Genomic DNA, 13,806 nt, shown 5'->3' on the forward strand with positions numbered 1-13,806 from the left:
AAAAATTTATTTATTTCCATTTTCCAATTAGGGTTCCAGTTGGGCTTAAGTGAGTTGGGCTAAAGTTAGGGTTAGGGTTGGGGCTAAAGTTAGGGTTAGAGTTGGGATTAGGGTTAGGGTTGGAATTAGGGTTTGGATTAGGGTTAGGGTTGAGATTAGGATTAGGGTTGGGGTTAGGGGTGTTTTGGGGTTAAGGTTGTGTTTAGGGTTGTGATTAGGGTTATGGTTAGGGTTGGGATTAGGGTTAGGGTGTGTTGGGGTTAGGGTTGTGATTAGGGTTATGGTTAGGATGGGATTAGGGTTAGGGGTGAGTTGGGGTTAGGGTTGGAGTTAGAATTGGGGGGGTTCCACTGTTTAGGTACGTCAGGCGGTCTCCAAACGCGACATGGCTCCACCATTGATTCCAGCCAATTTTGTGGTCAAAAAGTCAAATGGTGTTCCCTCCCTTCTGAGCTCTGTGGTGCACCCAAACAGTGGTTTACCACCACGTATGGGGCATCAGCGTACTCAGGACAAATTGGACAACAAGTTTTGGAGTCCAGTTTCTCCTGTTATCCTTGGGAAAATTAAACAATGGGGGCTAAAAAAATCATTTTTGTGGAAAAAAAAGTATTTTTTTATTTTCATGGCTCTGCGTTATAAACTTCTGTGAAGCACTTGGGGGTTCCAAGTGTTCCTCACACATGTAGATGACGCCCACAGACCATTCCATCAAAGTCTGCATTCCAAAACATCACTACTTCCCTTCCGAACCCTGATGTGTGCAAACAGTAGTTTTCTCCCACATATGGGGTACCAGCGTACTCAAAACAAATTGCACAACATCTTTTGTGGTCTAATTTCTCCTGTTACCCTTGTGAAAATCAAAATTTGGGGCCGAAAAGATCATTTTTGTGGAAAAAATACGATTTTTTATTTTCTCTACGGCTCTACTTTATAAACTTCTGTATAGTATTTAGGGGTTCAAAGTGCTCACCACACATCTAGAAAAGTTCCTTAGGGGTCTAGTTTCCAAAATGGTGTCACTTGTGGGGGGTTTCCACTGTTTAGGGCTAGGCACATCAGGGGCTCTCCAAACGCGACATGGCGTCCGATCTCAATTCCAGCCAATTCTGCATTGAAAAAGTCAAATGGCGCTCCTTCCCTTCTGAGCTCTGGCGTGCGCCCAGACAGTGATTACCCCCACATATGGGGTATCGGCGTACTCAGGACAAATTGCACAACAACATTCGTGGTCTAATTTCTCCTGTTATCCTTGGGAAAATAAAAATTTGGGGCAAAAAGATCATTTTGTGGAAAAAATACGATTTTTTATTTTCACGGCTCTACGTTATAAACTTCTGTGAAGCACTTGGGGGTTCAAAGTGCTCACCACACATCTAGATAAGTTCCTTAAGAGGTCTAGTTTCCAAAATGGGGTTACTTGTGGTGGGGTTTCTACTGTTTTGGTACATCAAGGGCTCTCCAAATGCGACATGGCGTCCGATCTCAATTCCAGCCAATTCTGCCTTGAAAAAGTCAAACGGCGCTCCTTCCCTTCCGAGCTCTGGCGTGCGCCCAAGCAGTGGTTTACCCCCACATATGGGGTATCGGCGTATTCAGGAGAAATTGCACAACAAATTTTGCCATTCATTTTCTCTTTTTACACTTGTGAAAATAAAAAGAAATTGGTTCTAAAGTAAAATGTTTGTAAAAAAAAGTTAAATGTTAATTTTTTCCTTCCACATTGCTTCAGCTCCTGTGAAGCACGTAAAGGGTTAATAAACTTCTTGAATGTGGTTTTGAACACTTTGAGTGGTGTAGTTTTTAGAATGGTGTCACTTTTGGGTATTTTCTGTCATGTACACGCCTCAAAGTGACTTTAAGGCCTCTTTCACACGTCCAGATAATTCCGGTACCGGAGAAATCGGTACCGGAGTTATCCGTGTCCGTGTGCTCAAGTGGCACATCAGTGTGGCACACGTGCGGCATCCTTGTGCCGCCCGTGTGCCGCCTGAGAACCACACGGACCGTGCAGGAGAGACAGCGCTACACTAAGCGCTGTCCCTCCTGTGTGGTGCTGAAGGCGGCATTCATCTCTTCTCCCCTAGCATTCGCTGGAGAGAAGAGATGAAAGATATTTTTTTCTTCTTTTTTGTTAAAAAAAACTTTGCTGGTGTCCTTCCATCCCCAGTGCCCCGCCCGGCCCCTTGCAGATGCAGAGAAATACTCACCTAGCTCCCGCGATGTCTCCTCTCTCCTCTCAGCGCTGGCAGCTTCTCCTGTTTGAGCGGTCACGTGGTACTGCTCATTACAGTCAGTGAATATTCCCTGACTGTAATGAGCGGTACCACGTGACCGCTCACACAGGAGAAGCTGCCAGCGCTGAGAGGAGAGAGGAGACATCGCGGGAGCTAGGTGAGTATTTCTTCTGCAAGGGGCCGGGCGGCGCACTGGGGGGGGAGGCGGGGGGCACATGCAAACTATTTTTCACAAAAAAACCCCAAATACTTGAACTTTCATCTCTTCTCTCCTGCGGGGTAGAAGAGATGAGCGCTGTCTCTCCTGCGGGCGGTACGTGCGCACGGAGGAGAGTGCACACTGTTCTCCGTGTGCACGTGTGCTGTCCGTATTGTGGTCCGTGCTGCCGGTAAAAAACGGACATGTCGACGTGTTTTCCACACTGACACACGGTCCGTGTGAAAACACGCACATGTGCAGAAACACATAGATTCTAATGGGTCTACGTGTGTCAATGTCTCCGGTACGTAAGAAAACTGTCAATACACGTACCGGAGACACTGACGTCTGAAAGAGGCCTAAATGTGAGATTGTCCCTAAAAAAATGGTTTTGTAAATTTTGTTGTAAAAATGAGAAATCACTGGTCAACTTTTAACCCTTATAAATTCCTAACAAAAAAACATTTTGTTTCCAAAATTATGCTGATGTAAAGTAGACATGTGGGAAATGTTATTTATTAACTATTTTGTGTGACATCTCTCTGATTTAAGGGCATAAAAATTCAAAGTTTGAAAATTGCTAAATTTTAAAAATTTTCACCATATTTCCGTGTTTTTCATAAACACAAGTAATATCGAAGAAATTTTACCACTAACATAAAGTACAATATGTCACGAAAAAACATTCTCAGAATCAGCGGGATCCGTTAAAGCGTTCCAGAGTTATTACCTCATAAAGTGACAGTGGTCAGAATTGTAGAAATTGGCCTGGACATTTTGGCTCCGTCACTAAGGGGTTAATGTAAATCTGAGCCTTTAGTTGTTAATAGTATTAGCTGAGTTTATCAAGATGTATAAAACTAGTTTACACAGAAAAATTGATTTTATTTTTCCATTGCCCTTCTAGGTCAGCAGCATCATTATTACCTTGCAGCAGCTTTCTGAGGAGCAGTGATCAATAGACAGTTATTAAAAATAAACTTTACTAAAAATGCCAACTTTTTTCTTGTTTGTCTAAGGATGACATTTGATATCACATGTAATGTGACTACATCTGTCATTCTCAGTATGGATTTCTTTCAGTAGGACTCATCACAGCTTCAGTTTTGGTTCAGCACTCAAATAATATTTCCATGTGTTTCATTTTGGCCTGGTTCAGATGGTCGTATTCCACAGTAAATGTACAGACCCCAGTACCCAGCCTGAGCATGGTTCTCCTGTCCCACAGTTACTATCTCATATACGCCTCTCAGGTTATACGTTCGGCCTTGCGGTCATTCTGGGCATAGCAGTCAGTATACACATCCACATCATGAATTGCGGCTGTCTGGACCAGACCTTCTTATCTGGGTTATAAAACAAAATAACTATTCCTTGGGACTCTGGCACGATATCAGAATTTGCATTTCTTTCTCTTTAGTAATGGAGCTTCCATGTCTGCCTCTGAAATGTTTATTGGAACCACCAAAGCTCTTGCGTAGACCACTTCCTCCAAAAGTCCTACCTACACTCAATGGAAAACGACCAAACTCAAGCCAAAAGACAGGTAACGTGAACTGTAGCTACTGTTTAACTCAAAATGCCATTTATCTCTTGCCAAAAAAGTGTACATAGTTATTATAGGACCCCATAACATAAACTGGACTTGTGCTTATTTAGGTATGTCCTCTTGCCGAATTCCACCGTATTTATTGGCTTCATTAGGAAAAAGAGAACTGGTATTATCTAATTTCCCGTGCCTCTTGTCTGTACATCATCACCTGAATGTACATTTATCGTACGCTACACTGCTGGAATAAAATTCTCTTAAAGTAGTGGAATTGAAGGTTTTTATTGTCACAACTAGTTTCAAAGACGTATTGGTGTTTTATCAAGAGAAATAAAGATTACAGAACAGTGTTGAAACGCGTTGTGGCAAAAAGAACCTCAACTCCACTATTTCATAAGCATTTTATTCTAGCAGTGCAGGCTAAAATGCCAGACACCAGCCGATCAGACATTGATGCCCTATCCTGAGGATAGGGCATCAATGCAAAAGTACTGGACAACCTCTTTGACAGAGAACAACCAAACAGTCGATATTATAGTAATTAAATTAGCTTACATTAAAACCTTAGGTCTAAATATAAAGCCTGCATTTGCTTTTTTAGGAAGTCCACCTTGTTGTACACAAGAAAACCAACCACAGATCTCATTGCTGCTAAGACCAAATCATGGAAACAATGCATCCAACGATGTTATGGAAAAGGTGGACCTTCTCACTGAAAGTATGTACGTTTTTATAGATCAATTTAAATGACAGCTAAATCCCAGTAATCCCACCGGACCTCTATAGACTGATGCTCACCCAATAGAGCCCCGACCAGATTGTTATTATGTATGGTTTGCTTTCTTATGACCCAGCAAATTAAGTGGCTACTTTGCAACTGTTCTACAGTTCCTAGCTAGACCTTTGTGTCTCCATAGCAACAGACTACAAACAAATTCTGTGTAGTCTGATTCTGTAGCCACATTGTGTTTACTCTGTCTTCTACTCCTAACTAATATACATTTGGTAGGTTAGCAAGACGCAGTGGAGAAATGATGGAAGACTGCAGGATTTGTTCGTAGTCAAAACATTGAGGGTTTTGTAATTATTAATTATTTAAATAATTATTCAGTGTAATTTTATTGAAGTTTGGCAAAGAAGTAAAGGCAGAGCAAATCAAGAATCAACACTTTCAGACATAACCAAAGTATCAAAATCTAAAATGTCAAGAACCACATAAATAAAAGCATGGGCAGTAAAACCATTAGTAACAGGAAAGATGGATGAATGAAAAAAAATAGAAAATGGTCACAAGAGCAGTATAGTACTTACATATTATAACTTCCAGACAATGCAGAATAGGTGAAGAAACATTTTTTTTATATAGAATTTTTTTAATGCAGACTTAGAAAGTAACAACTCATCCATAACTTGTGTACATATGGTCATGATTATAGGTGGTAAACACAGTACTCTTGTGGGCGAACCTCTGGATTGCTGCAAGCGCTAAAACAAAAATAGGAAATTAATTACTGTAGCATATTGGGCAACCAAACCAAGATAGAAGTATACGTTAAACAATATGTAATATCTAAATAAACACTGGGGTTTTTACTTGACAGATTGGATTCTTGACAATGAAGCCCCTACCCCGGCTGCAAGTCGATTACACAGTGATGATTACCCATTACACTGGAACAATATGGGCACATTGAGTGGTAACCATGGACCACACAAGTATGCTATCTCCGAGCAAACACACAATGTGGAGTTAATGCACAACGGACCTGCGGACTTTCCATTAAAGGGACGCCACAAACGGCGAATAGTAAATGTTCTGCCAAGTGAGAATGAAAGTCTTTCCTATCAACTTCCGCCTCCAGAATTTACCTTTAATGACATTATCACAAGAACAGATCACCATGCAGGAAACGTAAGTGATTTATTCAAGAAGCAAACAGTCTCCAAATTGCACTACAGGATCATGGAAGACAACATCGCTAAGTTACAGCAGAAAACGCAAGAAAAGGTTCACAGTGTGGTGTTATCATCTTATCACCTGCCTGAGATATCAAAACGAATCCCACCACGACTGCAGCTTGCCCTCGGTAACATATCATGCATTGCTGTTGATATGTCTTAACATGTTACCTGTTTTTACTGACTAACAGTAGGAAATCTGACTATTGGAGAATACTTACCAAAATTGTTTGTAGAAAAAAATCCAGTGTTCCTTCCTCCTGCAGCAAAGTGGGGTGTTAGTTCTTCTCTTTTAATAGATCATTACGACTTTATTATGTGGATTATTCTAAATTTACACCGCGTATTAGTTGGCTTACTGTGCATGAGAAATTTGCGGCAAAATTGTTGGCCAATTTTGATGCACTGCGTTTAGGAATGAGCGGATCCATCCGTGGAGGATCGAATTTCAGTCACTTTGAGATTCAATTTATGATTTGCAAAATTATATTGCACCATTTCCCAACCTAGTGAAGCATCAGAGAGTGGACTAATGTAGTTTTGCGCAGCCAAGTGAGCTCCCCATAATGACCTACAGCTATGTCATCACAACCTAGGTTATCAAGCAGATAATTATACCTTTTACAGTGGTGGTGGTTAGCAAACCACTGGTTCATCTGAGATCAGCAGTTCCCAATGGAGAACAGTCGGCAGTGGACTGGTGATAGGTACGACACAGTTGGATTCCATCTCCAGATTCACCCAGTAAGGCCGGGATCACACATACGCGAGATACGGCCGAGTCTCGCAGGTGAAATCCCTCCTCTGGCGCCGGCACTTGGGAGCGGAGCGTTCAGCTCCATGTATTGCTGTGCGGCTGCATGCTCCGTTCCGCAGTGCCGGCGCCAGAGGAGGGATTTCACCTGCGAGACTCGGCCGTATCTCGCGTATGTGTGATCTCGGCCTAAGACAGATCATATTGACATGATATGTTTTATTAATGTGGGTAGTCTACCTCTCTCTGACTCTCCATTACAGTGCGCATGAATTTTTTCGCTACGATTTGTATTTTTGGGGAAAATTTGGCAAAACCAGGTATCTTTTCTAAGCCATGTCCTCCAAGGAAAAAAAAGTGGCTAAAACACATAAAAAACATGGTGTAGGATATGAAAGACAGTGTTTTCGGCAAATTCAGCCCAAATTCAGGTATATTTAGCTTGTAAACCCCACCTCCCCCCATAGTGTAAGCCCTGTTAAGCCTTCTTGCGACTGTCTGCCCTCAGTACTGAATATTTGCTTTACTGCGTACAGTCTAGCATTCCTATTACAGTGTCTGGGATTGTTAGGCCACATATCAGTAGTCAGAGACTCTGTCTTATCACAACAACTATAGGGAGTGCAGAGGTGTCAGTCTGACCTGTGCCCTACAACCTGAGGAGACCCTAAAGATCCCTATGCATCATATGGGGTGACCAGTACGGTACTGCATCCCTATTAACGACTTTATATATTGGGCCAGGCAGCTTCAACTTACGTGACGTATGATTCAACTGTCCATCTCAAAGCTATGGCGGCACTGTGATAGCAGCGAAGGGAAAAAGCCACTCGGCAGCTGTCATGTCACCCCTTTTTCTCCCATCTTGGCTCCTGGTGTTTTGTTGGACAGAACCCTCTTAAAGCAGTGAAACGTTTTACCAGTATAATCAGATAGCTTATAATGAAAATAAACATTTTGTCAACATGCAAATCTGAAGACAGAGGCAGATAGACCTAAAGCAGCACTCCAGCGCTTTATTTTGATTTTACCGCTGGAGTGGTTGAGTGGTTCTTCTAATGTAAGGTCCCTGCCCCTACTCTCATACTGACCTTCCACCGTCTTCATCTCCTATCGCCACTGTTCCCACCAGTCTCCAGGAGATAGTGACCTGCTGGATTGCTCCAATGTGTCATGGAGCGCACCAGAGGTCACTTTTCAATACAAGTCTATGACAGCCTCGTTCTGCCTCACATAGACGTCCATTAAGAGCTTGTAATGTACCTCCAGACTTTCGACCAGTCAGAAGCTTTGTTCACAAGATGGCGCCGAAAAAAAGGTGAAGACAGCAGCGGGTGAGTATAAGACTACGGTTAGGGACTTTACATTAAAAAAAATACTAGAGTGGTGCTTTAAAAGTAACCGTCAGGCACCGGTAAACGGTCAGAGAGGCCCAGCACGTGCGCTCTACAGTACGTTGCTCTGCCCTCAGCAGGAGCGTGATGCCGGGGAGCCTGTGTGGATGATACAGGGACACGTCATCCACATGAAGCAAGCAGGAGGACGGCGATCATAATAAGATGGGAGGCACCGGACCAAGAAGAGCGACACCCCTCGGACCGGACCTCCCCACAGGTGAGTATATAAAATATTTTTCTTCTCTTACAGGTCGGGTTGGGGGCTTATATACAGCATTATAGAATCCTCTACATAAGCCCTGAAAGGCGGTGGCCAAACCTGGTGATAGGTTCCCTTTATTAATAAGGACCTTCATTTAAAAACTGCATATTATGTTTAGCTTTGTCTAGTATTTAAATATGTCTGGTGATCTGAAACATTTAAGTGTGACAAGCATGCAAAAGAATAGGAAATCAGGAAGGGGGCAAACACTTTTTCACACACCTGTGTATGGAGTCTGGTAAAGTCTAGGAATGTTTTCCATACATAGTGTGTGGCTGACCGACAAAGGAAAGTTAGAATTTTAAGTACAGCACCACATTTATTAGGATATGTGCACTTACATGTTATATTTCTGTAATTAACAGAACAGCAGCAGGCCATGATAAAAGAGGAAGATGCCAACCTGCAAAATCTAAGTAAGTGCCTGCCGCTATAACTGTGCTGCTCTGCTGAAAAGTGAGTCAGCTCAATAGATCATTCTTCTCCTACCTTATTACAAGGCCGCTTGACTACACTCGTCTTTGTTAGCCTGCCGATGTTCTGTTCTTACTGCTTGATATATCCACAGACAGACATGGAGTAGAATGCGCAGTAATCCCATTTAGCAATTGCGAATCATGGTGGCTTCATTTGTCACACTACAATACAGTTCTTAAAGGCAATTTGTATGACCCTGCGCCCCCACCACTGATTGGCCGCTTTCTGAATACACTGTGCATAGGCAGAAAGCTGACAATCGATAGTGGTGGCAGAGTTATACAGAGCTCATGAATATGGATGACTACATATCAGCAGGTTTAATAGTCCTCTAGTAGTAATACACCGATTTTATTAAAACTGCAGCAATCAGCCCAGTTAGTGACACTGGATTCAGGGTTTCTGTCTCTACATCATGCTGCTGTCAGAATAGATAACAAAAATCTGGTGACAGATTCCCTTTAAATCACTTCATATAGTAATTACTTCTCTTTTTTACCAAGATGCTTGGTGGGTGAATCTCTATAGCGCTAAATGTAATCTGGACCAACTGTAAAAACAAAGCGATGACCACCAAAGCTTGGTAACAGACGCGAGTTCTTGTGAGAATATGCGTCTTCTGTGCATTCATCTCTCAATAATCAGGTGCCTGAGCGGTAGTAGTCATTTCTCTCTTGTGATTTTTTAGGGGAAGATTCCATTCATCAACTCTTTAAATCACAGAGGATGCAAAATTCTCAAACTTTATATAATGAGCAAAGTAAGATCTTAGAATCTCACTGTGAGGTTGCGCTGCTGGACTGTCTTGTGAATGGAGGACATGCTTTAAGTTTAAAGGTAAGATGCTATGCCTATTAAGACATTATCATATGAAGTGATGCCTTTCTATCCCTGCAAAACTTTGTGCGATTGTGGTCTTTCTCCCAAACTCTAGGTTCTTGGTCTTTATCATACTATTATTTGGATGTTAAGCCCCCCAGTCTAGTCACCCATTTATTTCACTTCATATATTGTACCCCATTTGCCATAGTTTACTAAGGGATAGAATTCAGTGTATCTGGAATAGTTCTACATGAAAAAATGTTTCAGTTTTCATGGAGGAAAAATTACTTTCTTTCAAATTTGCAGACAATTTAAAAGTGATGTTAACAACTCTCATCCATATGCTGGCGACATTTTCCAATAAAAAATAATTTTCGCTGATTTGTTAAAATCTCTTTTAAATCTATCTGTAGAGGTTGGTCTGGATTTCACCTTCTGCGTATCTGATTTCCAGCACTGCTTATCTTTTTTTATTTAAGAAGATCTGCCATATAGCACTTTTCAATCCTTGATGACTGCTCAAGTAAAAAAAAAAATGCCGTTATCCTTAGAAAGGGTTATTCGATTAGGGTTAACTGCGCATGTGCCATGGCGAGCGACTCCCCGTGCGTGTGCACTGAAACTGTGTGCAGTATCCAGCTGTACTGACTGTGCGGCCGGAGCCGCTCTTCACGACGCATGCTCGACTCCCCGATCGACACTGCGCAAGCGCAGCTCCATGGTACACTGCTCAAGCGCAGAATTTTCAAATTGGATTTGAGTGACGTCGGTGCAACCCTGGGAACATCATGTAAATTGTATGGAGGGTGCCAATCGTGGCTGAACACACTGTGTTCCAAATTATTATGCAAATAATATTTCCTCATATTTTCTCTAAATTACCTCTCTGAATTGCAGTCATTGTTATTTTCCAGTCATCTACTATTCTAGTGTAATTGCAATGTTTTGGAAAAAACTGCCTATGAAAACAGTATCTTTTTAAAAAAAATAAACACTCAAAATGCATGTTCCAAATTATTATGCACAACAGAGTTTTCAACCTTTATTTTTTTATTTTGAACAAAAAAATGGTCAATTGTGAAGTTATAAGCATTATCAGCTTATTACAAAATGAAATCAAACAGTTTTCAAGTGAAAACTTTATTCTAGGTGATGTTACATTTGCACATAGGACCCCTTGTTCGAAAGAAGCTTCTGAACTCTCTCGTCCATTGAATTTGTCAGCTTTTGGATGGTTTCTGCTTCAATTGTTTTGCATGTGGACAGAATACCCTCTCAGAGCTGTTGCTTAGATGTGAACTGCCTCCCGCCATCATAGACACTCCTTTTGATGATGCTCCAGAGGTTCTCAATGGGGTTGAGGTCAGGGGAAGATGGTGGCCACACCATAAGTTTGTCCTCTTTTATGCCCATAGCAGCCAGAGATGCAGATGTGTTTTTTGCAGCATGAGACGGTGCATTATCATGCATGAAAATGATCTTGCTGCGGAAAGCACGGTTCTTCCTCTTGAACCATGGCAGGAAGTGTTGTTTTAGAAACTCCACATAGATTATGGAGTTCATCTTTACCCCTTCAGGGATCATAAAGGGGCCGACAATCTCTCTACCCATGATTCCAGCCCAAAACATTACTCTAACTCCTCCTTGTTGGCACCTTAGCCGTGTTTTCATGGGGTGTCCATCCTCCACTCCATCCATCTGGACCATCGAGCGTTGCACGGCACTCATCGGTGAACAAAACAGTTTGGAAGTCAGTCTTCATGTATCGTTTGGCCCACTGGAGCCGTTTCTGCTTGTTGCAGTGGATAGAGGTGGTCGACAGGATGGCTTACGCACAGCTGCAAACCTCTGAAGGACCCTGCATCTTGTTGTTCTGGGGACGTTGGAGGCACCAGCAGCTTCAAAAACTTGTCTGCTGCTATGACAAGGCATTTTTGCAGCTGCTTTTTTAACCTTACGCAATTGCCTGTTGGAAAGAGTCCTCAATTTTTCCTTATCAGCACGCACACGTGTGTGCTGGGAATCAGCTACATACTTCTTGATTGTGCGATGATCACGATGAAGTGTCTTGGCAATGTTGATTGTAGTCATGCCTTGACCTAAATACTCCACAATTTGTTGCTTCTCAGCAGCCGACACATCCTTTTTCTTTCCCATTTTGGCCAAAAGTGTAGGCTGCTTAATAATGTGGAACAGCCTTCTTAAGTAGTCTTGCCTTTATTTGGACACACCTGCCAAACTAATGTGCACAGGTATCTGCAATTGCTTTCAGTGATATAAAGAGCCCTGACACACATCACCATCAATGAGTTTAAATGACAAACAAAAAAATTCTAACCTTATCACTCCTAAACTCTATGTGCATAATAATTTGGAACACAGTTTAAATAAACCACACCCTTATGACAAATGAGCAGGAACCACATAATTATATAAAATGCTTTTTCCACATGATTAGACCACCGTTTTTAATAAAAAAAAAAAGTATTAGTGATGCACATTACATCACTAGCAATGCAGTGGGGACAGGTTACATGCTACAAAGGACATGACAGGTTCCCTTTAAAGTGATTTATAGAGGCGTAATAATTAGTGATGAGTGTTAGGGCTGGTGGAATGCACCGAGTAAATATAGATGTTATTATTGGTGCGTTCGCAGCCCAGGGTCCACCGTGCAGGAGGAGAACCTGCTGCTAGCAAATGGCACTATATGGTGGTATAAGCGAGCTCTGTTACTTCACAGAGTCGCCGTGATAGAAAAGCACTGTGTCCGGTTAAGCTCACAGGAGTACACAGCTAACTGCTGAGCTGATAGCAGTCAGTGGTCATGCAGTCAGAGAAGCACACAAACAATTCCTCACCGGAGGTGCCGGTACTCTAGTGGCTTATTTCAGCCGGGTCCTGAATACATGCAAACAAACTCCTCACTGGAGGTGCCGGTATTCTAGTGGCTTATTTCAGACGGGCCCTGACCACAAGCATACATGACCACACTGGCGCAAAGCTCATGACAAAGATTGATACTAGCGCATGGCCGTGTGGCCATGCGAACCTTTTATAGTTGCAGCAACTTCAGGACCTTCCTAGAGGACCAATGGGAGTTGCTTCAGGACCTGAGCGTGTGACCCCTTACCTCCAATGAGAGGTCTTCCTTTAGGCATGCTCAGAAGGGAGAAAGCAGGACTTAGTCCCAGAAGCGAGTTCTCGACGCTGACCAGTACTAGCTATAATGGCAGAGCCTGGAAGAACAGCAGTAGCCAGATGCAGAGTATCTACTTGAGCCAGACGCTGGGACCGACGTCTCCACTGAGCAGGCTCCACTGCGGCTGGAGAAGAATGGGAGACCGCAGTGGAGATGGCTTGAGATTCCCACTGTGCAGAGGCAGGAACTCGATCCCTAACAATGAGCGAGTGACTCGTTGCTCGAGTGACCTCCGAGTATTTTTTAGTGCTCGGAGATTTAGTTTTCCTTGCTTCAGCTGTATGATTTACAGCTGCTAGCCAGCCTGAGTACATGTGGGGGTTGCCTGGTTGCTAGGGAATCCTCACATGTATTCAAGCTGTCTAGTAGCTGTAAATCATTCAGCTGCGGCGATGAAAACTAAATCTCTGAGCAGTTACAAATACTCGGAGATCACCCGAGCAACGAGTACACTCTCTCCTCACTAGTAATAATATATTAGAATCACGAGATTTTATCTCTTTTTAAACACCATAATATCTCACAAACTTTTGCCGCTGTTGCTTGACATTGAGTACTGCTACTCAGCTTTCTTGTAACCAGACACCCAACTCCTTCTGTAGTCCCAAGTATTCTTCCATCTTAATATATACTTACCTTGTAATGTCTTCACATCCTGTTCCATCCAGATGTGTCAGTATCCCAGAATTCCAAGCGGCGGAAATTCACCGACTGCCATATTGGGATACCCAAGTGATGGGTGTCTCAATATGGAAACTGCTGGTGGTACCAGCCTCTTGCGCAGTACACACACTGTATATGCCGTACGCACCACACACACACACATACACACTGTATATGCCGTACGCAGCCTCTTGCGCGGTACACTGTCATGAACACGCCGCCACCGGGATCAGCCGAATGATTCACTGACCGCTGCCATCTTTGTACAGAAGGAGCGAACGC

The 13,806-nt window shown here is 42.7% G+C and overlaps 1 protein-coding gene across 3 annotated transcripts in view; it reads left to right on the top strand.

Moving 5' to 3' along the window:
* The window catches only part of LRRC63 (leucine rich repeat containing 63), a 68,993-nt gene that overhangs the window by 23,679 nt on the left and 31,508 nt on the right, over positions 1–13,806 (top strand). For 2 of the 3 annotated variants that reach the window (XR_013223976.1, XM_077297377.1), the window contains exons 2-6: positions 3,860–3,985; positions 4,590–4,706; positions 5,590–6,075; positions 8,726–8,776; positions 9,526–9,674. Coding sequence is in view for 2 of the 3 variants with exons in the window: in XM_077297377.1 (XP_077153492.1) it covers positions 3,860–3,985; positions 4,590–4,706; positions 5,590–6,075; positions 8,726–8,776; positions 9,526–9,674 (929 nt within the window). In the remaining variant the exon portion in view is untranslated. Of the gene's footprint in view, positions 1–3,859; positions 3,986–4,589; positions 4,711–5,589; positions 6,076–8,725; positions 8,777–9,525; positions 9,675–13,806 lie in introns of those variants that run through there. The other variant, XM_077297378.1, reaches the window with a different exon arrangement.

Source organism: Ranitomeya variabilis, chromosome 3 (assembly GCF_051348905.1).
Source record: "Ranitomeya variabilis isolate aRanVar5 chromosome 3, aRanVar5.hap1, whole genome shotgun sequence".
Lineage (NCBI taxonomy): Eukaryota > Metazoa > Chordata > Amphibia > Anura > Dendrobatidae > Ranitomeya > Ranitomeya variabilis.